General features: G+C 39.0%; 1 protein-coding gene across 6 annotated transcripts; it reads right to left on the minus strand.

Moving 5' to 3' along the window:
* ttyh1 (tweety family member 1) lies at nt 1–25,797 on the minus strand. 6 transcript variants are annotated; one of them, XM_053681031.1, is made up of 15 exons: nt 25,166–25,797; nt 21,177–21,333; nt 18,239–18,462; nt 15,213–15,324; nt 14,578–14,903; nt 14,318–14,413; nt 11,814–11,886; nt 10,521–10,596; nt 10,045–10,100; nt 8,996–9,088; nt 8,776–8,868; nt 8,499–8,638; nt 5,151–5,211; nt 3,678–3,756; nt 1–1,689 (listed from the first exon to the last, which is right to left on the minus strand). In XM_053681031.1, exons 2-14 carry the CDS (start codon nt 21,309–21,311, stop codon nt 3,718–3,720), a joined length of 1,524 nt encoding a protein of 507 aa, XP_053537006.1. In that variant the 5' UTR covers nt 21,312–21,333; nt 25,166–25,797; the 3' UTR covers nt 1–1,689; nt 3,678–3,717. The 6 variants fall into 6 exon arrangements, with proteins under 6 accessions (XP_053537006.1, XP_053537001.1, XP_053537002.1 ...); XM_053681026.1 differs by having other exon boundaries at nt 5,044–5,211; XM_053681027.1 differs by having other exon boundaries at nt 1–1,694; nt 5,044–5,211.
* Between the last annotated feature and the right edge of the window lie 919 nt (nt 25,798–26,716).

A 26,716-nucleotide genomic window follows, 5' to 3' on the forward strand; every position in this document is an offset into this window, starting at 1 on the left:
TTATTCCATCTTTGTTAGTTTTGTTTTATTTTATATTTAGTTTCAGTAGTGAAAAAGTAGGCCATTCAAAGGAGCATTAAAACCATAGAAACACAGGGATTTTGGATTAATAAGAGCAGGATAGGAAAGGCCAGGATTAATGCAATGGCAAATTGAGTATATTTAAATGTGTATACATACACACAGAACATCTGAAAGAGGACCCTGAATCACCCACACACAAACATAACATACAGTGTTTGTTTCTTACTTGTTTCAAGTGAGAGAACAATCCTGCAAATTAGGGTGGATACACTTAAATTAGTCGGCACATTTATCACAAATCTATGTGAACAAAAAGTTTCACAATAACTTCTGATGTTACAAAAAATCTACGTGAAAGTTAACTTGTCTAGTTGGGACTGATATTATCAGGCCAAAAAAAAAAAAAATGCAGATCATTAAGTTTTTGATTTATCGAGCTGCATAGTTACTTAAAACAAAAAAAAAGAAGTAATTAATTGTAGAAACGTAAATGTAAAAATAGGCACATTTGTACAATTTTGTGCATTGGATTACTGAATATTTTACAGTAATATTAGCTTTGATTATATGGCAAATAAATTATTATTTATATTACAGGGACAAAATAATTATAATATAAACTATTATTATTAATAACTTACATATTTATAAATTAGATTTTCTATTAGGTTATTAGGAAACAAAGTAATGATGTTCCTAAGAAGTGCTTTTTTTTTCCCCAAATCATTTTCATTCTGAATCGCTGTAAAGTTATTACTACAGATACGTTGTTTTCAGTACATTAACCCTAATTTGCAGATGTGTGCTTCATCAGCTAAGAAAACAGTATTATTGCTGTGTACATTATGGCTACTACACTGCAAGCAAATGGCAGTTTGTTTTGCTGAAACGCTGTCTGGAAATTTATTTCCGTACGTAGCCAGCTGAGAGGCTAGAGAAACGCAGCTCTCTCTTTATTGTTGTCGTCATTTTCATATTGTTCTTATTTTAAACATGAAAGTGCATTAACACTCAAACATAATTTACAGTGAACATACAGTATATTTTCATCATATAGTAATATTGTATATTATATAGTATCAAAGGGTATACAAGGTAATGCACAACTGCCATCTATTTAAAAAAAAAAAAAAAGGTACAGTCAAATATTTAGAAAACAGAAAAAAAATAAATCCAGTGCCCATTAAGCTGTCATACAGAAAAATTGTGCCATTATTCTCATGTGTTTGTGACTTAGCATACAATATAAAAACTCCCAAACAAAGTAGTAATACATTTAAAAATAGAGTAATAAAGTAACATCAATCTGGTAACGTCAGTACCATCCTGTTTTCTGTCTCCAGTAAACACGACACTGAACCAGTTGAAGGGGGAAATTGTGTCTTACACAACTCAAATATTTTAACTTTCGTTCTGTTCTTTCTTCTTAAATCCCAGTGGTCCTGACGTTCCACAGCAGATTTACACGTCTAGCATTCTACTGTCTTTTAAATTAGTCTCTCAGTAAAGTGTCCATTCATATTAAAACTAAATATTTGCTAAATATATATATATAATTTTTTTCAATACTATACATACACATTAGCGCAAGTACAGATTCCTTGAAATGGCAGGGTTGGGGTGTGATTGACTACCCGTATAGCCTGTCAACATGCTGGGAGAGTACTGTACTTTCACATGACCACAATGGGATTGGACAACATGGCACCACACAGACAGACAGATCCAGGAGACAGATGCAAAAAAAAGACAAGAATAAAAGCAAATGTCAGTACGCAATGAATGAACATTCAAAGTTGCAAACTGTATAAAAGGAAACTGTAGGGCTTTATTTTCGTGTCAGTGCAAGAGCACTTTGCTTGTTAACACCCAAGTGTTGCTATTTTCACTGTACTCAAGCCAATCTGAATTTGTCCTCTGTAATTATTTTCATGATCATAAATAAAGGGAGCCAGGGGAGCAGTGCAACATTCAAAACCCACCAGTGCTTTTTTTTTTTTTTTTTTTTAAAAACCATTTTGGCCTTCCATCTTAATAGACACAATGCTAAAACTGTATTTTTCTCACGTCAAAATAAATAGGCTTAACCGCTTCATCCAAATAACTAAATCAGTCCTGCCAGAATTTTGCGATTTCGCGAAAGCAGAAATTAATCAAGCAAACTCGAAGGACGCGCTCGTTCTACTATGTTATCGTTTCTATAGTAGCAGCTCGTTCACAGGGACGTGTACAGCAGACGCTCTACATAAACGGACTGTTGGTATATTCGAAGGCGCTTGCAATTTTTCAACATTACCACATATTTGGGCCAAGACGCATCATGTGTTATCATCATAACGTGCGTTCAGCCAAGCCCTCTTCTAATCACGCGCTTTGAGCATGAATACAGCTAAAAAGACTAATTTACAAACAAACATCACTGTCAAAGACAATTTCGTGCAATTGCAATTTCGTAGCACAAAAAACTGTTTAATGAATTATAATATTCATAACAACCAAACAATTAAGTCCTAGCTCCTGAATGGCAAATCTTTTAGTTTTAGTCCGTTGTAAATCCCATCCATCCTACTGCAATTTTTAAGTGACATGTAAACCTCCTAGAAATCCATGCAAATTCATTTGAATAAAATAACATTACAGTATTAAAATAACAAATTTATTTCCATCATAGTCAGCAATATCAGTTTTGCTAGGATACCAATATCAGTTTTTCATTTTGCACTTCATATGGAGTTGATAGCTGCTGTACTTTCTCGTTCTCGCATAACCTACCATTGATGTATTATGTTTTTCTGCGCTCCCAAAAGATGATCTCAAAATCATCTAATAACCCTACATATGGATATATAAATAAAAGTGTAATAGCTGTAAATAGTTGCAGCAAAAAAATTCACACACCGACAAGGCTCATATCATATTCTGGTACTCTGTACCATTCTGTCTATAGCCTATTTATTATTGACATTCTGCAGATTTTCCAAATAAAAGCATGTACATTTGTATCAAGTCTCCAAGAGTTTCCAGCTGGTTATTTCTAAAACTAAAATTGATATGAAATCTGTTGATGGTCACAAAAATACAGAGAATATATACGACGCCATGATCTCATGTCTTGATCACGAAAATAGGGCCCATAATGCCTTATTGGAACTCAGGGCTAAATCATAATACAAGTCATTCATTTAATGTATATAATTTTACTAAAATAGGCCTCATACTGTAAATAACAACATCCTAGTAAATCGGTGTTCAAAATGAAAAATTATGTAATTTTTACGTTTGATCTATTAACATGAAAAAAAAACAACCTATTTCATATATGGCAACTTCAGCACTCCAACAAACTGTTGTCTCTGAATAGATTTCAATTGGGAATTTGTTTAAGCAAATATACACCCAGGACAGAGGGTCACCAACATAACTTGTGCAAATGTTAAGAAAGACTATAATCCATTCACCAACTTTTGAGAACACCACAATCCTAAAATTTAAGTTAAAGTTTGTTCACTATTTGCAGGTTTATAAAGCCCTTTAGGAAGGGGTGGGGGTGGGTGGGGAGGGGTGATCTAGAACCAGTTAGAACCCTGGCACAGATAAAAGATCAATGAGAATGCCATGAGTCATGATGATGGCACACAGACAGGGGAACTCACAGAGGGGGGTGGGGACTGCCTGTCACTCAGAGGCAGGCTCTCATAGCCAGGGTTGCCATTGGAGGAAGTGTTTGGAGTCCTGCATAGAGACACAGAGAGAGGGGCAAGAGGAAGGAAAGAGGGAGGAGTGGCAGGGAGGGACACAGAGAACGGCCATGCCACATACAGAGAAAAGTATAGGACAGAAAAACAGGACCAAGGATGGATAAAGAGAGAGAAAGGGTGGAGGAGAGTTAAAGAGATGAACACACACCTCATATAAGACCTTATTTATTTTCAATAATCTGTTTATGTGGGTTCTGACAGGAAAGAAGCAGGGTGATAGCTAAGGGCAACTGGGAGTGCAAGAGCATAGTGCGTAGGGATCTTAAATGTATAAAATAGGAATTATCTGATTTTGGCACAATAAGAGCTACTCACAAGCCCTCCTAACAACATAAATGCACATAAACTACTGCAGCCCAAGCAAAACACAAATCGTGCGATTGCAGTGAAGACAAGCAAAATAAGAGCGTGTGAGAGATGGGAAGGCAGATTGTGGAAGCGCAAATTTGATTAGGAGAAAATACTGGAGAGGGTGGAATTTTACCTAAAAAACATTCAGTCTGATCGCCTCTGGTGGATTTATGTCTGTCTTGAAAAGATGGACAGACTGATAGACAGACACACAGACAGACAGACCTCTGGACTTGTGTCTGTTCGTTTGACTAAGCTGCACTCGGCATGTCCACCTGTCTGTGTGTCTGTGTGTGTGTGTGTGTGTGTGTGTGTGTGTGTGTGTGTGTGTGTGTGTGTGTATCTGTCTGTAAGGATATTTGCAGCTATCTACATGTGTCTGCATGGACTTGCACAAAAATACAGTACTGTGCAAAAGTCTTAGGCACATCTAAAGGAATTTTGTAAAGCGAAGATGTCTTCAAACATAACGTAATAAGATTCTTATATAAGGTATAAGAATATAAGGTACCTAAGGCATTTGCACAGTACTATATGTCTTTGATTGTCAGTGGTAAACAAATATGTTTGTGATTGTCAGTGATAAACAAATATATGTCTGTGATTGTCAGTACATCTGTCTACAACTCTATATGCTCTTAAAACATTAAATGGAGTGTTGACTAGTGACATGCTGACGTGTTGATGTGCATAGCGCTCAACTATAGACCAAAAAGCTGTTTAGCATCTACTAATTTCTACACTAATTTCTTCACCTCTCTAAAAACTAAATGACATGAACTCTGTACATATGATTCTATCTAGGTTGTCTTAAACTCACACTGCATAAACCAGTGCATTCTAAGTTGTATGAATATACATATGTCATCCACTGTCTGTCTGTCTGTGTGTCTGTGCATGTGTTACTCACGGCAACGGAGGTGCGCTAGAAAAGGGGGATGTCCAGCCAGCCCCCTGGTAACTATAGAAGGGGGGCAAGGCCCCACGCTGGGACCCCCTGGCCGTCTGTCTACGTGCCTGATGGGAAGTGAAGGGGTCCTCGCTCTCGCTGTCCGAGTCGTCATACTCCTCTGAGTCTCTGCGCCGTGAATTGGGGAGATGGGTGAAATAAATGAGTCACAGTACACAAAGACAGCATGCAACATAATGAGTGTTAGCATGCTCAAAAAGAATGAGTTTCTAGATATACATATAGCAATACCACAAACTACACATTTGATATATTCCCTTATAAAAGACACAAAAGGGTTATTAATAAAAGGCCATTCAGAGTTTAATGTATTAATTTGTCTCTTATAAACCTAAAAAACTACTACATCAGTCCCACTAACTGATGGATTCCTCTACAGTCTACAGAACGTATGGCAGAACATAAAAATTAAAAGCATTTGTTTTTTATATATGCATAAATAGTTACATATACACTCATCGGCCACTTTATTAGGAACACCATACTTTTTGTTATATTTGTTATGCATGTTAACAAGATTACATCACGTTGTTGCAGATGTGTCAGCTGCACATACATACTATGAGTCTCTCATATTACCACATCCCAAAGGTGATCTATTGGATTCAGATTTGGCAGGTTGGGTCCATGAATCCATGCTGTTGACACCAAATTCTGACCCTAACATCTGCATGTTGCAACAGATTCAGCAGATCTGGCAATGTTCAACTGTCCAGTTTTGGTCAGCCAGTGCCTACTGTAACCTCAGATTCCTGTTCTTGGCAGACAGGAGTGGAACCCGATGTGGTCTTCTGCTATTGTAGTCCATCCACTTCAAGTTTAGACATGTTGTGTGTTCGGAGATGCTTTTCTGCTCACCACGGTTGAAAAACAGTGATTATTTGAGCTTATGTATTCTTTCTGTCAGCTCAAACTAGCCTAGTCATTCTCCTCTAACGTTTTCACCTGCAGAACTTCTGCTCATTGGATGTTGTTTGCACTATTCTGTGTAAACTCTAGAGACTATTGTGTGTAAAAAAAAAAAAAAAAAAATCCCAGGAGATCTGGCACTAACAATCATGCCACAGTTAATGTTACTGCGATCACAGTTTTTCTCCATTCTGATGTTTGATGTGGATATTAACTGAAGCTTGACCTGTATCTGTATGCTTTTTGTGTATTGCTCTGCTGCCACATGATTGGCTTATTGGATACCTGCATGAATGAGGTGTTCCTATTATAGTGACCATTGAGTGTATACTCTAGATATTTGTTTAACTCAATGTGCTCTAGTGTGAAGTGTTCTACTACCATACTGATGTTTTTTTTTCTTGCTTTACTTCAATATTTCAGTATGTGCACCATTTGATATTTTAATGATACTGGCCTGAAGGTAAGATAGAGCAATGAGACACAGCTGTTCCAAAATATAAATACATACAGCACCCTCCACGAATATTGGCACTCTTGGTAAATATGAGCAAAGAAGGATGTAAAAAATTGTCTTTATTGTTTAACCTTTTGAAAATTTGTTCAAATAATTCACAAAAATATGCTGCTCTCATGGATATCGAACAATTGCAAACACAACACAGGTTTATCCAAAAAAATCTTTGTTAAATATATTTGTGCAACAATTATTGGCAACCTTAAGAATTCATATGAGAAAAATATATTTGAAGTTTATTCCCATTTATATTTTCAATTTTTTAGTACAGCTGGGTGACTAGGAACAGGAAATTGTTCAACCATGACTTCATGTTTCACAGGGGTATAAATATGAGGTAACACATTCCCTTAGGGGCAAATTCCCTTAGTCATTCATCACAATGGGTAAGACCAAGGAATATAGCTGTGATGTGCGGCAAAAGGTTGTTGAGCTTCACAAAATGGGAAGTGGCTATAAGAAAATAGCATAAAATAGCAACATCAGGGCAATAATTAAGAAGTTCCAGTCAAATGTAAATGTTATGAATCAACCTGGAATTGGACGTGTGTCTATATTGTCTCAACTCACTGTGAAGAGGATGGTTCGAGTGGCCAAAAAATCTCCAAGGATCAAAACTGGAGAATTGCTTAGTTAGTTGCGTCTTGGGGTCAGAAAGTCTCCAAAACTACAATCTGAAGTCACCTACATCACCACTAGTTGTTGGGAAGGGTTTCAAGAAAAAAGCCTCAGCTCTCAAACTAAAGTGTCTTCAGTTTTCCCGACACTACTGGAACTTCAAATGGGATCGGGATCTATGGTCAGATGAAACCAAAATAGAGCTTTTTGTCAATAAACACTAGAGGTGGTTTTGTCGCACACAGAGAGGTAGCCATATGGAAAAGTACCTCATGCCATGGTTAAACATGGTGGTGGGTCTTTAAAATGGGCTGTGGTTGGGTCTTCCAGCAGGACAATTATCCAAAACATACATCAAAATCCACACAGAAATGATCATCCCAGTCCCTGACTTGAAACCCATAGAAAACCTGTGGGGTGAACTGATGAGGAGAGTCCACCAGCATGGACTTCGAAATTTGAAGGATCTGGAGAGATTGTGTATGGAGGACTGGTGTCAGATCCCTTGCCATGTATTCTCTAACCTCACCAGGTATTATAGGAGAAGACTCAGAGCTGTTATCTTGGCAAAGGGAGGTAGCACAAAGTGTTGACTAAAAGGGTGCCAATAGTTGTTGCACACCTATATTTAACAAAGATATTTTTGGGATAAACCTGTGTTTGCAATTGTTTTGATATCTATGAGAGCAGAGTATTTATTTTTTTATAAATTTGTGGAACAAGAGATCACAAGGTTAAACAGTAAAGACAGTTTTTCACAGCCTTCTTTGCTCATATTTAACATGGGTGACAATATTAGCGGAAAGCACCATATAATGTTTAATAACTAACAATATTTAAATTTAATACAGTTCAAGTGGATTTTTAAATGTTGAACTGTTACTATAGGGTAACACACTGTATAATTTTATTATATTGTTCAAATGATGGCCTTATGTACTAGTAAAGGATGCAAAGAGCATAGTTCACCAGGTGAGGGTTTTTTGTTTTGTTTTGTTTTGTGCAGGACTTTGTTTCTGAAAATGTGAAGGAAATGACCAGTATATTCATCTATTAGCAACAGGATGTCTGAAATATCATTACAAATCATTGGGAAAATGTAGTGTAATTCCTCCTCTAGAATAGAAAAAGAACAGAAATAAGTGAATAATAATGTAATCTTGTTTAAGAAATACAATTTGGCTATATATATATATATATATATATATATATATATATATATACACATACACACACACATAACTTTTGAATCCTGCTAAAAATTAGACCACAGTAACGTTGTCATTCAACACATTAGAGCATTAGAACATTCACACTTTTAATACAAATCAGCAGGAAGAGTTCAGGTTACCTGGAAAAGCTCCTCCAGGCTCCAGGAAGGGAGCAGAGGATGGCTGTGAATGCCAGAGCAGAGAGGAATGAGTACAGTGAGAGATAGAGCAATCCCTCCATCCCATCATAGCACAGGCCTTTAAGAGAGTCAATATAGTCCTGAAAGACAAAGACAGCGACAAAGAAATAGAGAGAGACAGTGAGATCAATCACAACACACACACACACATCTATCATCTAAAACACATTTTATGTCAAAGTAATGTGCTTTGGGGAAGGCAAGTTGCTATGGTTACCTTGTTGAGGCTTCGGCAGTTGAGCAGCGCCACCAGCTGGTGGAAATTTCCCTCGGTAGAGTTGAGCATCTGCTGCACCTCCCTCAGCGGCTTCTACAAGGAAAAAGCTTTCAGACAGCGGCCATTTTCTCGCTCCCTGGTTCCATACATGGTTTCTGACTGCAGATTTCGACACAGCGATTTCAGAGATGCATGGATTAAGTAGCACATGTTCACTCACGTCTGCTTTGGAGAAACGTGGGAGAGCATCTCTCTCTAAACTGGAGAGGTGAGAGTGAATGCTAGACAAAGCTCTCTGGGACTGGGTCAGCAGCTACAGCCAGTATAACACACATGCACACGCACACACATACACTGTTAGAGCCATAGAACAGATTTGGAGCAAAACCTTAGCAGACAAAAAATACTAATTAATTTATTCTGCTGCAATGTGATATGGGGCCTGATTCATAATTCTTCTGTCCACCTGTATGTATATATACACATTATTCTTGAGAAGCATCTTCTGAAATTGGTCCATGTTTGCAAATGCATGTATGCACAGGCACATGTTTTCTTTGTTTTTGCATGAAACACATATGTCTGCACACAGTCCAGCACTTGAAGCATATGCTGTGCTTGAAACCGGTCCAATATTCGATAAGGACTAGACTAGTTGTCCTGCTATGTTTTTTCTCTATTAATCCACAGTATGTCTCTCTTAAGCCTAATAAAGTCTTCCATTAATAATAAAAAAAAGTGTCAGAAATACAGTGTCCTCTAGAATTCTTGGCACTATTTATCAAAACAAATAAACGTTAATATATAAAATGACATGCCATAAGGGATATTTTGAGCTCAAGCATACAGGGACATTGTAGAAGTTTAGTTAAGCATGCTTTTGCTTTATTTAAATTACTGGCACCCTTATCACACCAAGTATCTTGCTGTAATGTCTAACAAAGTTGTAATGGGATCTTGGTCCACTCCTCCATGAAATACTTTTTGATCTCCTCTATATTTTTAGTTTTGTGCATGTGGATGGCCCTCTTCAATTCACAGCTTCAGTAGGGTTCAAATTAATTAGAGTACAAAAAAAACTCCCCACATTTTTAATACAGACTCTGTCTGACTGGGCTTTCATTTCAAGCCCATGATGCCTGAAAGAGCTACATTATGGTAAAATGCCAAGATCATAGGTGCTGAGAGTCGACTCAATGGTTGCCTTCAGTTCTTCAATACGAGTATCTTGATAAATCAATATCATCTGTATTATAATAGTGTGGCTACCTGCTGGAAGGGGCTGGTCATTTTTCTGCTGCAGGTCAAGTAGTAATCCAGGATTTCTAGTGACAGAGACATTTGTTAAGGCGTGTATGTGTGTGTATGTGTGTGTATGTGTGTGTGTGTGTTTTCATATCTTGATGGGGATAAAATGTCACCGCAAGGATTGAAATATCTGACAGTTTTGACATTGTGGAGATATTTGGCCCTTGCCATTTATTTATTTATCAAAAACTGCAGCCTTTATTTGAAAAACTAAAAGAACCTAAATGTTCAATTAAAAAAATAAAAATAAATCAAATATATATATACAAATAAAGGTTTGGGGAAAATGTCGGTGTAGGCTGAGCATTAATTATATATCTTAAGGATTACATCAATGCAAGGTCTACACAAGGATAGTAAAACAAATGTGTGTGTGTGTGTGTGTATGTGTGAGATTTAGACAAAATAAAAAAAAAAGTGGTGACAGAGCATAGCACCTGTACTTGTCCCAGCATTAAAGTGTGTAGAGTTGAGAACAAATGTGTTTGGGTCAAAGCAAAAATCACTGAGTGCCTGCGGAAGAAAAGAAAAATACAGAAAGAGAGAAAGCGACAGAAAGAGAGGAAGGGAAAACACAGGGGAAAGATGTTAACGATGTGACACGGTGACCGAATGACATACTTCCCTCATCTCCCTGCTGCCGCCACGGTGACTGCTATTGATCTGCAGCACTCACTGACATAGATACAGAACATCTCTCTCACTCTCACTCTGTCTTTCCCCTGGTGCTCCCACACACTCTCCCTCTCCTGGAGTGCTCCAGTTTTCTGTTCTTCTTCCAATCACGCTGCCATTGCTGTAGTCTCTGTGGGATTTTTTTTTTTTTCGTTTTTTTATCCACACTTGCTCTCCTTTGTGGTATGTGAAGACATGTAATTAATCACTGTTATCTTTAAATAGGACTCAGAACAACTACAAAAGCCTACAAGTACAATAGGGGGAGGGAGAGAGAGAGAGAGATAAAAGGATTGAAACACTAACATACAGGAGAGAGACAGAGAGAGAGAGAGAGAGAGCGAGAGAGAGAGAGATATGACTGTTCATGTCGGCTGCCTCTGGACAGTGGGCCTCTGTGTTAAGAGCCAGCTACTGCCATCTCCTCCAGTCACTCTTTCTTCTCCTCCTGTCCCAGGCCTCTCACTGCCTGATTAACAGAGTGGTAGTCCACTGGGCTTCTTCCTCTCTCTCTTTTGCTCTCTCCCTCTTTCTCTCTCTCTCTTTGCTCAGCTTTTCTTGAAGTCGCTGTTAAGACCTCTCATCCCCATCTTCAACTCAGCTTGCCTTTTTCCCCCCACTGCACAAAGAGCCACTCAGTATGACACACACAGTCTTTCTCTCTTGCAACTCTAACCCTTTTATTGCCCTTTTGGGACAATGCCAGGATTGCAAAGTTTCTAAGAGGACAAGATTTTCACAGTTTAACACGCATACATGCACACACACACACACACACACACACACACACACACATTCCTCATATTCTCTCATACACCCTGAACTTCACTGTTGAAACTTTTAAGATTCACATCTGTAGCACTTTGGTTGGATTTTTTTTTTATTGTTTAGGACAAAGAGCTCTCCCAAACACACACACACACACACACACACACACACACACACACACACACACACACACACAGCCGCTATTATATTCTGAATACCCTGTGGAGAGTTGTTTTTCAAGCTAGGAGTTAGAAATGGGCAGCAGGAGCCTCATCCAGAATACTCACCACCACTGTGGCTGTTTCCAGGCCAAGAGAACCCCAACTCAAAAACAGAGCCAACCAGGCCAGTACTGTCATCCTGCAAACACACACACATGCACACACACACACACACACACACACACACACACACACACACACACACACTACAGTCACCATCTGACTTTGCATGTCAGCTGGCCGAATAAAAAGCCTGTTTTTTGGAAAAAAAAACCAAACAACTTCTATCAATCTGAGACCAAGGGCACCCTGGACAGGGTGCCAACACATCGCAGGGCACAATCACGCACACTCACACCCTCATTCACACACTACAGACACTTTGGAAATGCCAATCAGCCTATAATCAGTCTTTAGACTGGGGGAGGAAACCGGAGTACCTGGAGGAAACCCCCGAAGCACAGAGAGAACATGCACGCTCCGCACACGCAGGGCGGAGACAAGAATCGAACCTCTAACACCGGAGGTGCTAGGCAAACGTGCTAACTACTAAGACACTGCCCAACCTCAGCAAGTGACATCAAATCAGCATGGCTGCTCATAGCATGAACAGTAAATAAAGTAGCAAAAATCCACACCGATAGTTTTTCCCGGTTGCGTCCGTTGCGGCTGAGAAGGGTCTGCTGTCATTATACAGTACGAGAGTGGCCTCTAGAGGTGAAATAAAAACAATCGCTGACAAATTTTGTTGTGTTATTTGTGTTTTTTTTATTAATCTTGGATGTCTCTATTTTTATTTGTTATTTGGACAGTTACTTTTTGGTTCAGTATGGATGTAAATCTTTTATTTAACTTAATATTTATTAATAGTTAATATATATTCATATATTATATATTTATTTAATTAAAAACTTACAGTACATTTTCATGGTACAGTCAGTACTGTTTATTTTTGTAATAAATGTTCAGCAATATTTTACTTTGAGTGTTATGTTTTCATTCAGTATCAATTTAAAAAACTATCAGTTGAATAATCGGTTATCGGCAGGTACCGCCCGACTTAGTTATCAGTATCTGTAAAATCCACCATCGGCCGAACTCTACAGTTCACTGTATCGAGAAAGTAAATATACAAGACTCATCACGGTCAGCTGGCTAGCTTGTTGCTAACAAAAGATGAACAGTAACAAAATCTCTAACTCTGAAAAGCAAGTCTTACTGTACATCTCTCTCACATATTTGAAAATCTAGTTTGTGGTCAGACTTTTTTGAACACAAATGCTTTTCTAAATGTAAATATATATGTTTCAAACTGAAGGCAAAAAATTAAATAGCGATTAGGGATGCACCGAATGTTCAGCAACCGAAATTATTTGGCCGAAAATAGCAAAAAAAGCATTTTTGGTGTTAGGCCGAATAAGTGAAAAGGTCGAATAAATTTGACCGAACAATGACGTGTTTGATGACGCGCCAAATAGCCTAGCAACCACAGTGAGACGCGCGAATTTCACGACCTACACTTCCGGCAGCGCGCTCGGAAAGATGAGAGGGCGCACACATGCACGAGCTACGTGCACGAGCGCATTCTCTTCGGATGTTGACAACTGTGACATTGTTTACTGTGTACACATGCGTTTGTTTTGCTTCTGTTCCGGAGTATTCCGTCACGTCGCGAGACGTAAGGGAGTAGAGTATGGAAGCAGGTAAAGAGGTATTTATTTAAGGGAACATAACATTAACAACGTATCTAACTATACTACATCTACTATAATACTCCGCGAGGTGTACAGGGACGCGAGCGGTATATATCCCCAATATAATCAGCCGTATAGAACCCAATAGAACCATTTTTTGCACTCTTGTCAATGCACTTTTTAATGCACTATTTTTGTTGTAGGCTACAGAGTGTTACATTCTTTCAGCAGTCAGTTATAGGCCTAACATCGGCTATTCAAGAGGGGCTCAAAGATGACCACATCAAAATATTTTTATTTTACTAATTTATTTATTTAAAGTTATATTGTGCTTTGTTGGTAGCCTATGCCTGCTGAAATGAAAAAATATGTTCAGTGTTAAATAAAAACTTTGAAATTGTAGTTTTTGTAATTGATTTTTTTCTTTGAAAAGCAAGACAAAATAGTAAAAAGCACATTTTGACTATTTAATTCATGCCATGGTGAAAAAAATGGTCAAATAAATGGAAAAACGGCAAAAAGACATGTTCAGTATTCGGCCTTCAGCCAAGTTTTTCATCATATTCGGTTTCGGCTTCGGCCAAAAATTTTCATTTCGGTGCATCCCTAATAGTGATAGATGTGAGGGCATGTTAACAGTAGTCAAAAAAGGTTATTGGATACATGATATGCTGCCCAGTTGCGTAGTGTTCCTCTTTTATTAATACGTTGAATTAGGCTTTCCCTTAGAGAAAAGATTTCAAGTAGAACCATTTTAGAAAACTGGACACAGATCAGTTACAGATCAAATAACCCTTTAGAAAGCATCCTTCCACCATTTATTGGTCACAATAAATTGTGTCAAATTGTTGTATAATATCAGTGTTCGACACTTACAAAATGAGGAGCCATCGGGCCTGTTTAGCCAAGCCTAGCAGAATAAAAAGACACACCACCAGATCCAAAAGGAGAAGCAGCACATAGGAGAGCCACCTAAACAAAGCAAAACACATAGCACACAATGAACGTGAGAGGAGTGATCAATATAGATTACACATAATCTGAATTAGGTTTACAGGATTTTCAGAGAACTCGTACAATATGCATATTCAGCCTAAATCAACAGCAACATATATAAACAGCCCTCACTACTTTACCTGTAGTCCTCATTCACCATGAGTGTGCTAGCTGCCCACCCTGGGGAGAAGGGTTCAGGGGCACTGTTTGAACTTGAGGTCACAGCCTGGGGTATAGAGGGGAGAATAGGGGTTACAACCCCCACCATGCCATCACTTCCATTAGTAGTGACAGAGCTCAGCCCCTTTCCTAGTGTGAGGGAGGAGAGAAGGGACATCACGTGCTCAGACAGACGTCTGCAGGAGCGAGTGGACACCAGAGCTGGTTTATTCCCTCCAAACACATCCTCCAGCGACGTCAAGGGACCAGAGATGGACTGCCGCAGAGATGTTACAGTGTCTGAAACCTGGGCTCAGGAGAAAGGGAACGGAGAAGAGGAGAGAATTGAAAATACGGAGGATGAGGGAATTAATCGGAGAGTCACAGATACTGTGTCTGAGAGACACCGACTGACTGCATAAGCAAGCAATTAAGCCTGCAAAAGCCAAATCAATACATTGTATGGACATCCATACCCACATGAATAATTAATCAGATTATTCTCTTATTTATTTATTTATTTCACATGAACGCACAGCTAAGGCATGATGGGCCTTTATTAATTCTCTTGGATGGACAGCAGTCTAGATCACTGATCGAATGAGTGTTTTCTCACCAGCATATCGATGGAAGCCAGTGTGTGATTGGCAGTGAGCAGAGACGAGGTCAACTGATACATGCCGTCTTTCGCCTCACTGTTACCGTAGAAACCAAAGCCTATAGCAACGCTGCGAGAGACCAAAAACACAGAAGAATGGAGTCAAGGGAGAATAAAGGTGGTGTGTTTAATTCAGTAAATGACTCAGCATTAGTGAATAAAAAGCACTGGCCCCAGGAATAACACTGAAATGGCGACCATTAAAAAAATGAATTCTGGAAAAACCAGCTTCACTGTACTTCACTCTCACGTATTGAAAAATTTATCTGAAAGCTTTGTACCAGATTTTAGCCACAATTTATCCAACCTGCCAGACCCAGAGTCACTGTTTGACCCAGATTAAGCAAAAGACAGTTGGGGTGAGCATACATACATATGTGTGTTGTGTTACAAGCAATATACATGTTGCTGATCTTAGTACATGTGTGTGAACTTAAGACCACACCCACTGTTTTTGGTGAGTACGTCATTACAGCTGAGCGGCATCTGGTTGTCAACATTTTGTCAGCCAAGGGGACACGACATATCACTTCAGACTGGACAGTCACTCAGTGAGAGCACTTCTACAGAGTGAGCACTTTATCATGTGGTTTGTTTTCTCGCATTCAGAGATCGAGTGCAAGCCTGGCTTAAGTAATGCAGCGTTTAACTGGTAATGGAATAATCAATACAAATTTTCTGAGGTCAGACTAAGATTTCAGGGACAGGAAATGGAAAGAAAAGACTTCCATTCCAGTGATTCTCTGCACTGAATAATTATTTGAAAATACTTGCCGTTATTGCAGATGATAATAATAATAAAAATAATAATAATAATAGTAATAACAACAAACAAATACTATTAATAATAATATAGATCATGATGATGATTATTATTATTACATTTCTATGCAATATTATTTCTGTCCTGTCGTGTGTTTGTAAGTTTACTTTATTCATATAGTTTCACGTTTAAATGTTTGCATGTACAATAAAGCCTCTTGATGCCTGTCCCACCCCATGTCAGGCTAAATTTACACCGCTGCCTACACCACAAATCCACACTGGAAGAATAAAGAGGTCAACATGGAGGGGAAGAGGATGATGTCATCTTTGTAAAGCCACAGGCTAAACAGATGCAACATTAGAATGCCTGCATTTCGTGATATCACATACAATCAGAAGGCAGATCTGCCAGATTTAATCCTGCTCTGCTTTCTGCTTCAAGCATGACACACACTCCATACACAATTCCTTCCTTTATATAGGTTTCTGCTTGCTATAGCCATAGCAGACACACACAACCAGGAATCGCAAACAAGTTTGAAGGCTTAAAGTACCACAGGAAAAGAGTGAAAGGGTGAATCTGGGTCTTTTGATTACTATTACATGATAGAACCTGTCTCAATATATAGTAATTGCTATTAGTGCTTGGACTGTAATGCAACAGAAGTAACCTCAAGTGTTTGTGCCAAATTTCAGCTGGAAAACTCTTGTGCCAAGGGATTACTATGTAACAAAGATAAAAAATATTTGCAAGCAACTGTTTTAGAATACGGAAACCACTATTTGGGTATTTGTTATGCCCTACATCCAAATGAAATCAGTGAAAATATATTTTAAAAAGCCAAGTTTAGAAATATATTGATGCTGAGAATAGCACTGTTATGGCCAAGTATGAAAATAGCTTTTACTCTCCTGTGGAGAACAGGCGGTCAGCTCACAGTGCAAAATAGAGATAATTTAATTTCCACCAACATTCATTACAACTCTATTAAAAGTCTTAAAATAAAATGAACACAAATCAGGTACCCCTAGTTTGCAGATTAAGCCCATTTTACAACAGCCACTGGATGTGGGACACATCTCAACTAGACATTGTGTTGTTGCTGCCTCCTTAGCATGAATGGGGAGGGATACAGAACATGTGCGTATGTTTGAATCTTAGCTGTGTGTATGATGCAGCATGTCAGAGAGGGTCTACCTGCACTGCTGTTTGTTGAAGTAAAGGAGGTGATCAGTTATCAGGAGAAATGGAAATGAATTTTCTTAATGAAGCACATTGGTAGTGCCTTTCTGGTTTAACAATTAAGATTTCATGAAACGGGGGGTGGGGGGTCTACAGTGGCTCAGTGGCTTCGGGGGGTTTCCTCCCCAGTATGAAGACATGCGTTGCAGGCTGATTGGCATCTCTAAACCTTCTATAGTATGTAAGTGTGTGTGTGTGTGTGTGTGTGTGTGTGTGTGTGTGTGTGTGTGTGTGTGAGATCGTGCCCTGCGATGGGTTGGCACCCCCCGTCCAGGACGCCCCCCCACCTGAATCCCCTGGGATAGGCTCCAGACTCCAGACAACCGAAAAATGGATAGATGGATGGATTTCATGAAATAATTTCAAACATTGTTAGACAAAGAACAACAATCACTGGTCATAATTTCAAACTTTGTTTGTTTAGAGAAAAAATTTTCATTTGGGAGCTGAAATAGTTGGTTCAAGATATACTGCAATTTGTAAATAGTGTGGGCCTTAAACTAAAATGTTTGGGTTTTTTTCATAATTAAGTCCAGTAAGGAGAAAACATTTGAGTGTGCATGCTGTTTGATGAATTCTTTTAAAATAATCTCTCGCTCTATCTTGTGCACCTGTAGTATACAGCATATCTGATTAACACGTTTCTATGTACTGAAAAAATAAAAGAAAGCTTGTTAATTTTTATTATAAACAGACTTATAATAGAAGCCTAAAGGCAGGTGTTGTATTCTGTCAGTAATCACTTCAGCAACAAATATATAATGGACAGTGAGTGTATTTAGACCAGCATGCTCAAAATGTAAGGATTTTCCAGGGGTTTTTTTCTAGTTCCATTTCCAAACTACAGGTAGTTTTTGAATACAATACCATCATAAACCATGGGGAAAGTATTGAAATATTATTGTGATAAAAAATCATGTTTAGACATAGGTACTGCAGTATACAGATGTGATGTCACATGATTAAGGTACATTACCAGCACAGAGTCACAGCTGCCACAGACACCCATGTGACACAGCAGATGCGCCTCCCCTTCTTGCCACCATATCCATGGCCACCACTGGCATCGTCATCTTCCTCTTCCTCGTCCCTGCCTGCATCACCGCGGTGACAGCAGCAGTAGTGAATCAGGAAGGATAGGACAACAAGAAGCGAGAGGATGAGTGCAATGGCTGAAAGACTGGAGAGAACCAGGAGAGTCTGTGTGCAGCAAAGGAAGAAAGGAAGAGAATGAGAAAGAGAAATGGAGGGAGCGATGTTAACCGAAAATGCCACACAACATAAATATGTGTAGTGCAGTTTGTCAGTTGACAAAAGTGAGAAATTGCACCCAAAGCTTTTAGATTTCTACAAGCATTCACAAACAGTGTATTCTGTATATTCATTGCTTTCACCCAAACTATAGATGGCAGATGTGTTGCTTTTTTCATGTATATATTTTATGTAGAGGTTACAGGAGTGTAGGCCACAATATACAGAGGCAGCAGATAGCTCCCATAAAATTCAACATAAAATGGAGGCCATCTCTTGTATTTCATTGGCTGATGCAGAATGGAGGCTCCTGTACATTATAGCAAACCGAATGAGGCAGAAGTGATTTAATTACAGCACATTCTTAGCATGTCAACACATGTGCACGCACATATGGACAAAACACTATACAAATTCATACATCCCAAATCTGCAGTATTATCTGTGTCCATCTGGCTATTCTGTCTATATCTGTTGCCCTGTCGTTTGGTTCCTATTCCCCCATCCCCCCATTCATCTATTCCCTGTCTCTTACCACAGTCATCCCTCCCTCTCACCTCCCTCTCGTGCACTCTCCCTCATGCTTGCCTTCCCCACTTTTTCCTTTCTATCCATGCCAGTGGATCTCTATTAATAATATGTGACCTACTTAAATGCATTCATCGCTTCACGCTGTTGTTCTATCCCTCTTGCTTTCTTCCCTCTTTCACAAAGGGATCTCTCTTCCATCATCGGTCTTGCTCTCCTCCACCTCCCTCTTCCATCTCGCCTTCTTTCTCTCCTCTTGCTGCCATGCATGCCTCACAAGCTCTACCTCTCGTTCATGGTTTAGGTCAAAGGTTCACCATGGCTCAGTTTCTACACCGAAAGGATAAACATTGCCATTCTCTCTCCTGCCCACACAGTGTGATCCATGGAAAGCATCTCTTCTGTTCTCATCAACTAAAATTAGACTATTGCTGTGAATCACACAATGCACTGCAATTTGACACAGCCTTCCACGTCACTGCATCTCAATCCAGCTCGGAAACCACAGTGCCAGATCTCGCAACAATTCACAACACAGCCAATCTCTGCAGCTGTGCACTGGTGTTGAACGAACGCCTGCAGCCTTAAGCCTTAAGGCTTTTAGATGAGCATCAAAGCAGCGGTAAAATAGTTTTTTACATTCTGACACTGCCAGGACTTTGTCACTGACTGTTTTTGGTCACAATGGCATTCAACTTTGCTGCCAATGAGTACATCACGTCACGTGTTCAAAGACAGTCCATCTCAACTCACGACCAAAGAATTTTTACCATGTGCGATGTTTGTCTACAGCAGCAAACTTGGACCAAAAATCATATAGTGTAAACCTGACTTCAGACAAACAGATATACCATTATTGTTCAACACTAATTCAATTCGGGCATATGTCTAATAAACATGCCTACTAAATAACATAAATCTCTGGAATCACATAAATTTCTGGAAATGTGGCTTCTATCGAGCTACACATGATTTTCTGGAGATGCCAGTGATCCTGACCCTTTCTGCTCTCCGGACCTGCCTGATCCATCCTGATGCCCTACCTCTAGATGGATCTCTCATCAACTGGAGTCTACAGCCTGGAGATTGCTTAGGATGGACCTCAATTCCACATGGACATTCTCGCTGTGGTTGCTGGGACTACGTTTTCTACTATGGCCTTGGGACTGCAATTACCACATGCAGTTTTGCACTCAAATCTCCTTTGGTGAACAGTGGACTAGTTCAACAAACTGATTTCATGTTAAAACCATAATGAACTATCTTTTACTTTCACACTAGCCGTTGTTACCCAGATGAGGATGGGTTCCCTTCTGAATCTGGTTCCTCTCAAGGAATTAGTTAAGGAAGTTAAACCCTTAAGGAGTTTTTCCTTGCCACCGGCTTGCTCAATAGGGATAAATTCACACACTTAAAATCTGTATCCTGTGTTTATATGTTTCTGTAAAGCTGCTTTGAGACAATCTCCATTGTTAAAAGCACTATACAAATAAAAATTAATTGAATTGAATTGAAATGGCTGCGACTGCATGTGGAGTGAATAATAATTTTCATTTTGAACAGTGTTTGAAATTCTAGGTTAAACCAATATTATCTGCTTACTTTATTTCACAATACAAATACAAGCCAAAATACTGTGTATCCAGCACTGGGTATTGTTCAAAAATACAAGCTGGCAATTAATCAAATTATCCATGTTTTTGCATCCATGTACTACGTGAGTTCATTATTAATGCAATTTTTTTTTTAAATCCTTAGAGACCGACTGTCATAATACATTTACAACATGTCTATAGCATTAGGGTAGATAAATATATCATGCTGCTGCTCTTATCCCAAAGCTACAACGCATTAGTGTTTAATATTACTCTTTCCTACTGGATTCCCGTAGGGAATTGCGCCATAATTTTGGTCTAATGCTCAAATCTAGACAAAACGAGAGAGGAAAAGAGTGAAGTACTGAGGGAAAAAAAATAGACACAAAGACAGGAATAGTATGTATGTGTCTCCACACGATGAGTCTGCCCACTGGTACCAGCTGTCAGGTGTGAAAATTGCATCTGATATAGAGAAGGAAACAGGGGGGAAAAAAGGGAGGGAAATAGTAATACAGCTTTCTATGAAGGAAAGAGAACCTGTTGGTATTCCCAGCTGTCTGGTGTGAATACGTTGTTTCGCATCTGCATGGTCAGATCGAAGCGAGGGAGCGCGTGGCACATCTGCACCCATATCGAAGGCCTGTAACTGGGAACAGTCTCGATGGCAGCCATTAGTCCTGATGACTACGTTTACCTTTACCAGAGGGAAGAGAGAGAGAGAGAGAGAGAGAGAGAGAGAGAGAGAGATGAAACTTCAAATGAAACAAGCTTGTATTATATTAATGATATGGATTATACAGTATATAATGAAGTGTTTTTTTTCCTTTTACCAAGAGAAAAGGCATGTCAATTAATTCAGTCAAACAGAACAAATAGAGGGGAAGTCAGAGACTAGAAGAGGAAAAAAGGGAAAGTAGGTTAAGCAGAGAGGCAGGGAACATCCAATTGCCACACGCATAAACACACCAGCTTTTAATTAAAATGACTGCAACCATGGGACTGGGCGAGGCAGAACTGATTAAGAGATCAAAGAGTCTGTTTATATGTGTATATTTCCTTTGCTAAAACACAGAGGTTTTAACTGATTTTTTTGGGTCTGATTATACAGACGTCATGGACAAGCGATCCTAAATCTATTTAACCTGAACCCCAAATGGTCAAGATGAAAAACAGCTAAATATGTCATTTAATTTACACCAATTAGATACTTCATGTTACACAAGGAGAGTTACACATGTAACTCTCCAGTTACAATTACTGAGAACAATTCATATTACATAATGTTGTATAAAATTTATCGCAGTACCACGTGATACATGGTCATTCATAAGATGTGAAAATTTCATTTCTATGCGATGCTGGAATTATCTCTTTTTTATAGATATTTTGAGAAACCACACAATTATATGTGTGACACAGATAATATTATTAAGCCACACATTAATATTTCATAAAGTATTAAGGTAAGTCAAGGTGAGTAAGGCAAGGTCTAAGATCATGACGGCACGTAGATACTAATAATCATTACCTAACTGAAACCTTGGTGAAGCATAACTGCCCTGTGCTGCCCAAAACTGTTTCCAAATTAGTAGATAGAGAAGCTCTCCCAGAAGAAGAACAGCTACAACATATCAACATTTCACATGGTCAAATGAATGAGAGGTACCCCACCCATCTAAAGCTTGGCTACACCTTGCCTTTCAAAATACGGATCCTTTTACAATGTTAAGAAACATTCATTATCTAAGGGTTTCACCCCTGAGAAACGCTTTCGAAGACTGTGGAGTCTGACTGATATTTTGCTACTGTGCCAAGTTATTAACACATGTGACAATGATTGGCTCAAAATTGACCAGCAATGAAAAGATTCCCTCACTCACTCTCACTTTCAGTAAACACTTTATCCTGGTTAGGGTCATGGTGGATCCCTATCCTATCTTCCATCCATCCATCCATTTTCTGTACCGCTTATCCTACACAGGGTCACAGGGAGCCTGGAGCCTGTGCCAGGGAACTCAGGGCACAAGGCAGGGGACACCCTGGACGGGGTACCAAACCATCACAGCACACAATCGCACACACATTCACACACACACTACTGACAATTTGGAAATGCCAATCAGTCTACAACACATGGATGTGTGGAGTACCCGGAGGAAACCCCCAAATCATGGGGAGAACATGCGAAATCTGCGCACACAGGGCTGAAGTAGGAATCGAGCCCCCAACCCTGGAGGTCCGAGGAAAACACAACAGTGAAACATGCATTAAACTACATTTATCAGTTGATTCAAAGATTAACTTACAACAGAATATAAATCAGAATACAAATCAAAAATACAACCGAATTTAAACGCTTGTGTCAAAGAAATTCACTTAGCAATATAAAGTACAAGGTATTATTATTAATAATAATAATCCGTCAAGTTGATTTTGGCTTGGAGGAGTTGGCCAGCCTTGCAACATCACTCCAGTGAGGGTCATATACCTAAAAGCATGATGCACTTAAAGAAAAAAAGAAGAAAGAAAAAAATCACTGTCACTGAGCTCCAGCACCACCACCATCAACACACACTCTCACGTGTGGCTTGACGTGATGCTTTCTGTCAGCTTGTTATCACAGTGTTGTGCAACATATAACGGAAGGTGAGTCTGGTCTCGTGTGACAGAGCAAGAAAGCGAGCAGAGTTACAAACCCAATCCTGGAACCAGTTCAACAAGACACCATATTTAATATGTTTCTTTATATGATACTACTAGTCTTATTCACTGTGTGTAGTCTTACTAATGAAGCTGCATAATCATTTGTGTTACGTTTGTGATGTAGTGTTCATTGTACTGCACATGTATTCCATTGCACCTATTCACAATTAAATAGCTTTGGCACTCTACAGGAGTGAACTGCACTTAAAACTGCGACATGCCATTAACAAATTCAACAGGATAATAACTGCTTCATAAAGTGTCTTAAATCCTTATTGACCCTCATTAAACCTTTCTGATAGTATAATACATTGAAATGCATTCACATAAAATGTAAAAATCAGTGCATGTTGTAATTATTCATACAACATTAACATTTTAAAACGCTCTTAGGCCTGCATCTGACTAATGATCTGGCAGGTCTTTATCTCAACTGCTCAATGAGGGGTTTCCTACGGTGTCCTCAATATTTAATCCCCCTGAAGACATAAAAAAAAAAACACAAAAAAAAGAACTAGCCTTCAATATTTTAGGGCTACATGCTGGAACAAATGCACCACAGCAATCCAGTCATGGTCATGATCCTGATGTATGTTTGTTACAAGGCCCATGGCAGTAATAGTAAGCAATGGTGGTGTACAATTTTTTTCAAGTGTGCGTTCAGGTTGTATAAAAACATCAACATTGTTCGAAACTACATAGAACTGTACTTAATGATATATCAGAAGAGTATGGCACCTATAAGAACTATAACCTTTGTCATATGAATTTAGTATGGTTTCAGATGCATGTTGTTTTGTTTGCCATGCTCCCTAAATGCCTGATCTATTCAGCTCATTATCTGGTCAAAGTGTGAAAAATATTGCCGCAGTGGTTTTGTTGATTAAATTAAGAAAAACAGGGGGCTGTAAATCGAATTGGAAAATCTGAGTTAGTATTGAGCATATGACAGCCCAGGGTTATTATGCCATAAAATATAACAGCCGATCACATTCCAGTATGCAGAGCATGCAACACTGGTTTACTGAGGTATAAGAGATGGGATGTGTAGGGTTGGGGGCATTTTTTCAATTTGCATATTTATAGAATGTGGAAGTCTTGATGTGGTTAAAAGCGTAGACTGTTTCTGTGTCCCATTCTGTACTGACATTTTTGTGGGGAATTTTTTTTGTGTGTGAAAAATATTACAATATAACAGTGGTTTTGTCCATTATGTTAAGAAAAGCGGGGTTGCGCTATAAATTGAATTGAAAAATCTGAACATGTGATGACCAGGGTTATGAGGTCATAAAATATAAGAGCCAATCACGTTCCAGTATGCAGAGCATGCAACACTGGTTTACAAAGGTATAAGAGATGGGGTGTGATGACATGTAGGGTTGAGGGCAGTTTTCAATTTGCATATTTATAGAACGTAGAAGTCTTGATGTGGTTAAAAGTGTAGGCTGCCCCATTCTTTTTGTGCATAACAAAATATATAAGAAGAATATTCATTCTGTTTTAAGTTGGGAATCCTGAGGCTCCCGTTACGTTTCGTGGACAGTACAGTTACTAGGAGATCCTGAAATGTAACTTTTAATACATCGATACAAACATAATTTTGATCCAGGATGTTGGTTCATAGTGATCCGTTTTAAAATCATTTGAATAGGTCACTGAAAAGCACCAAAATCTCAGTGTGGGTTCAATTTTGATTCAGGCAGCACACAGGAATGTCTCTACATGGAAGATTCTGCCTTCAAACAGGGAAAAACCTAAACGAACAGAACTGATAGGAGATTTACAGAGATATAAATGATACTGCTTGGTAAATATTTGCTTACCTTTAATTGTACTTTCGGAAGTTTCTCGTTGTCCCACGCCTCTGTCAGTGTATTTTCGATTAGATGCCACTCAGTGAAATGTACTGCTGACCGACCAGTCGCTTTGTTTGCCTTGTGAAAAGAAACATAATAACTGACAGACGTCGCGGCATTAGTGAGAAAAACAACACGTTTGTAAACGGCGATAGCCACAATTCAGTGGTTTAATATCAGCTGGAGTAGAAAGGCTACTCGAAGGTTGATGGCAGACAGCAATGGGTCCGCGTAGGCGAATTAAAAAAAAACGACGGATTTTTCTGTGAAAAATAACTGAGGAAGCTTTTTAGTGTCTGGATAAGAAGCTCCTCAGAAAGCTATCAGTCCTCCAACATCAACTTCATCATGGCACTCAGCAGCAGCATCCGGGATGGCGGTCTGTAATTGTCTCTGTAATCCCCTTTGCAGTTTCAAAATCACCGACATTTATTCTCTTAAGAAAATATTCTTTTTTACAAAAAAAAAGGAAAAAAAAGAGTCAAACGTAAAAAGAGTGGACAAACGCTGAGGGCAGCGTGAGGATGTGTTGAAGTAAAACTGACATTTAGGCTGTGTGCTAAGCTCCCTCAGAGATGTTACAGAGGGAAATAAAGGCAAGTGAAGTTACACACACACACACACACACACACACACACACACACACACACACACACACACGTTTGTCTTACTATCCTTGTGAGGACCTTCCAATGACAATTATTGAAGCAGGTATAATTAATTCTATGCCTACGCCTAACCCTAACATCATCCTCAGTAACCAGAAGGAAATATTTTTGGCTCCTTTAGTGTTTACATTTTTATGTTTTATTTTTTATTTTATTCAAATGTCCAAGCAGGTTTTAGCAAAACTATCAGATATTCATTGTATCCCTATATATTCCTTGTAATCTTTGTGTGAACATTTGGTCCCCACCAGGATATAAAAACATGCCCCATACACACAGACACACACACACACACTCACACACACTCACACACACACACACACACACACACACACACATCTCTCTCTCTCTCTCTCTCTCTCTCTCTCTCTCACACACACACACACACACACACACACACACACACACACACACACACACATATAAAGGAGGGGGCTCTATTTAGAGAATACAGCCTCTGATGGAATGGAGGCTGGAAGTCAGAGAGCACTTTTAGAAGAGCTGAAAACACACACACACACACACACACACACACACACACACACACACACACACACACACATACACGAGCTGAAAACCATAAATACCACAAAGAAATCATCCCCAGTGTACGCAACATGAGTGAATACATACAGCATCGAATTACTAATCACTGGAATTTTGATGGATGCCGATGAGAAATGAGGCCACAAAGTAACAAGCAACACCAAATCTGACATAATGTGATGCTTTTTCACACAGAAAAGGTATTTAAAAGCTACAATAACATCCAGAGTATTTGACATGAGGAGATCATTGGACTGGCGTATGCGAATAAGGGAAGTCATAAAGCTGTTCTGCAGCTCTGCCA

This window comes from Ictalurus punctatus, chromosome 1 (assembly GCF_001660625.3).
Source record: "Ictalurus punctatus breed USDA103 chromosome 1, Coco_2.0, whole genome shotgun sequence".
Taxonomy (NCBI): domain Eukaryota; kingdom Metazoa; phylum Chordata; class Actinopteri; order Siluriformes; family Ictaluridae; genus Ictalurus; species Ictalurus punctatus.

Coding starts and splice junctions, on each gene's coding strand:
- ttyh1 (XM_053681026.1), bottom strand. CDS start 21,311: ATGGCTGCCATCGAGACTGTTCCCAGTTACAGGCCTTCGATATGGGTG. Junction 11,887..14,317: donor GCCCGATGGCTCCTCATTTT/GTAAGTGTCGAA, acceptor GTGTGTTTGCAG/GATGACAGTACTGGCCTGGT. Junction 3,757..5,043: donor TCTAGCGCACCTCCGTTGCC/GTGAGTAACACA, acceptor GTCTCTATGCAG/GACTCCAAACACTTCCTCCA.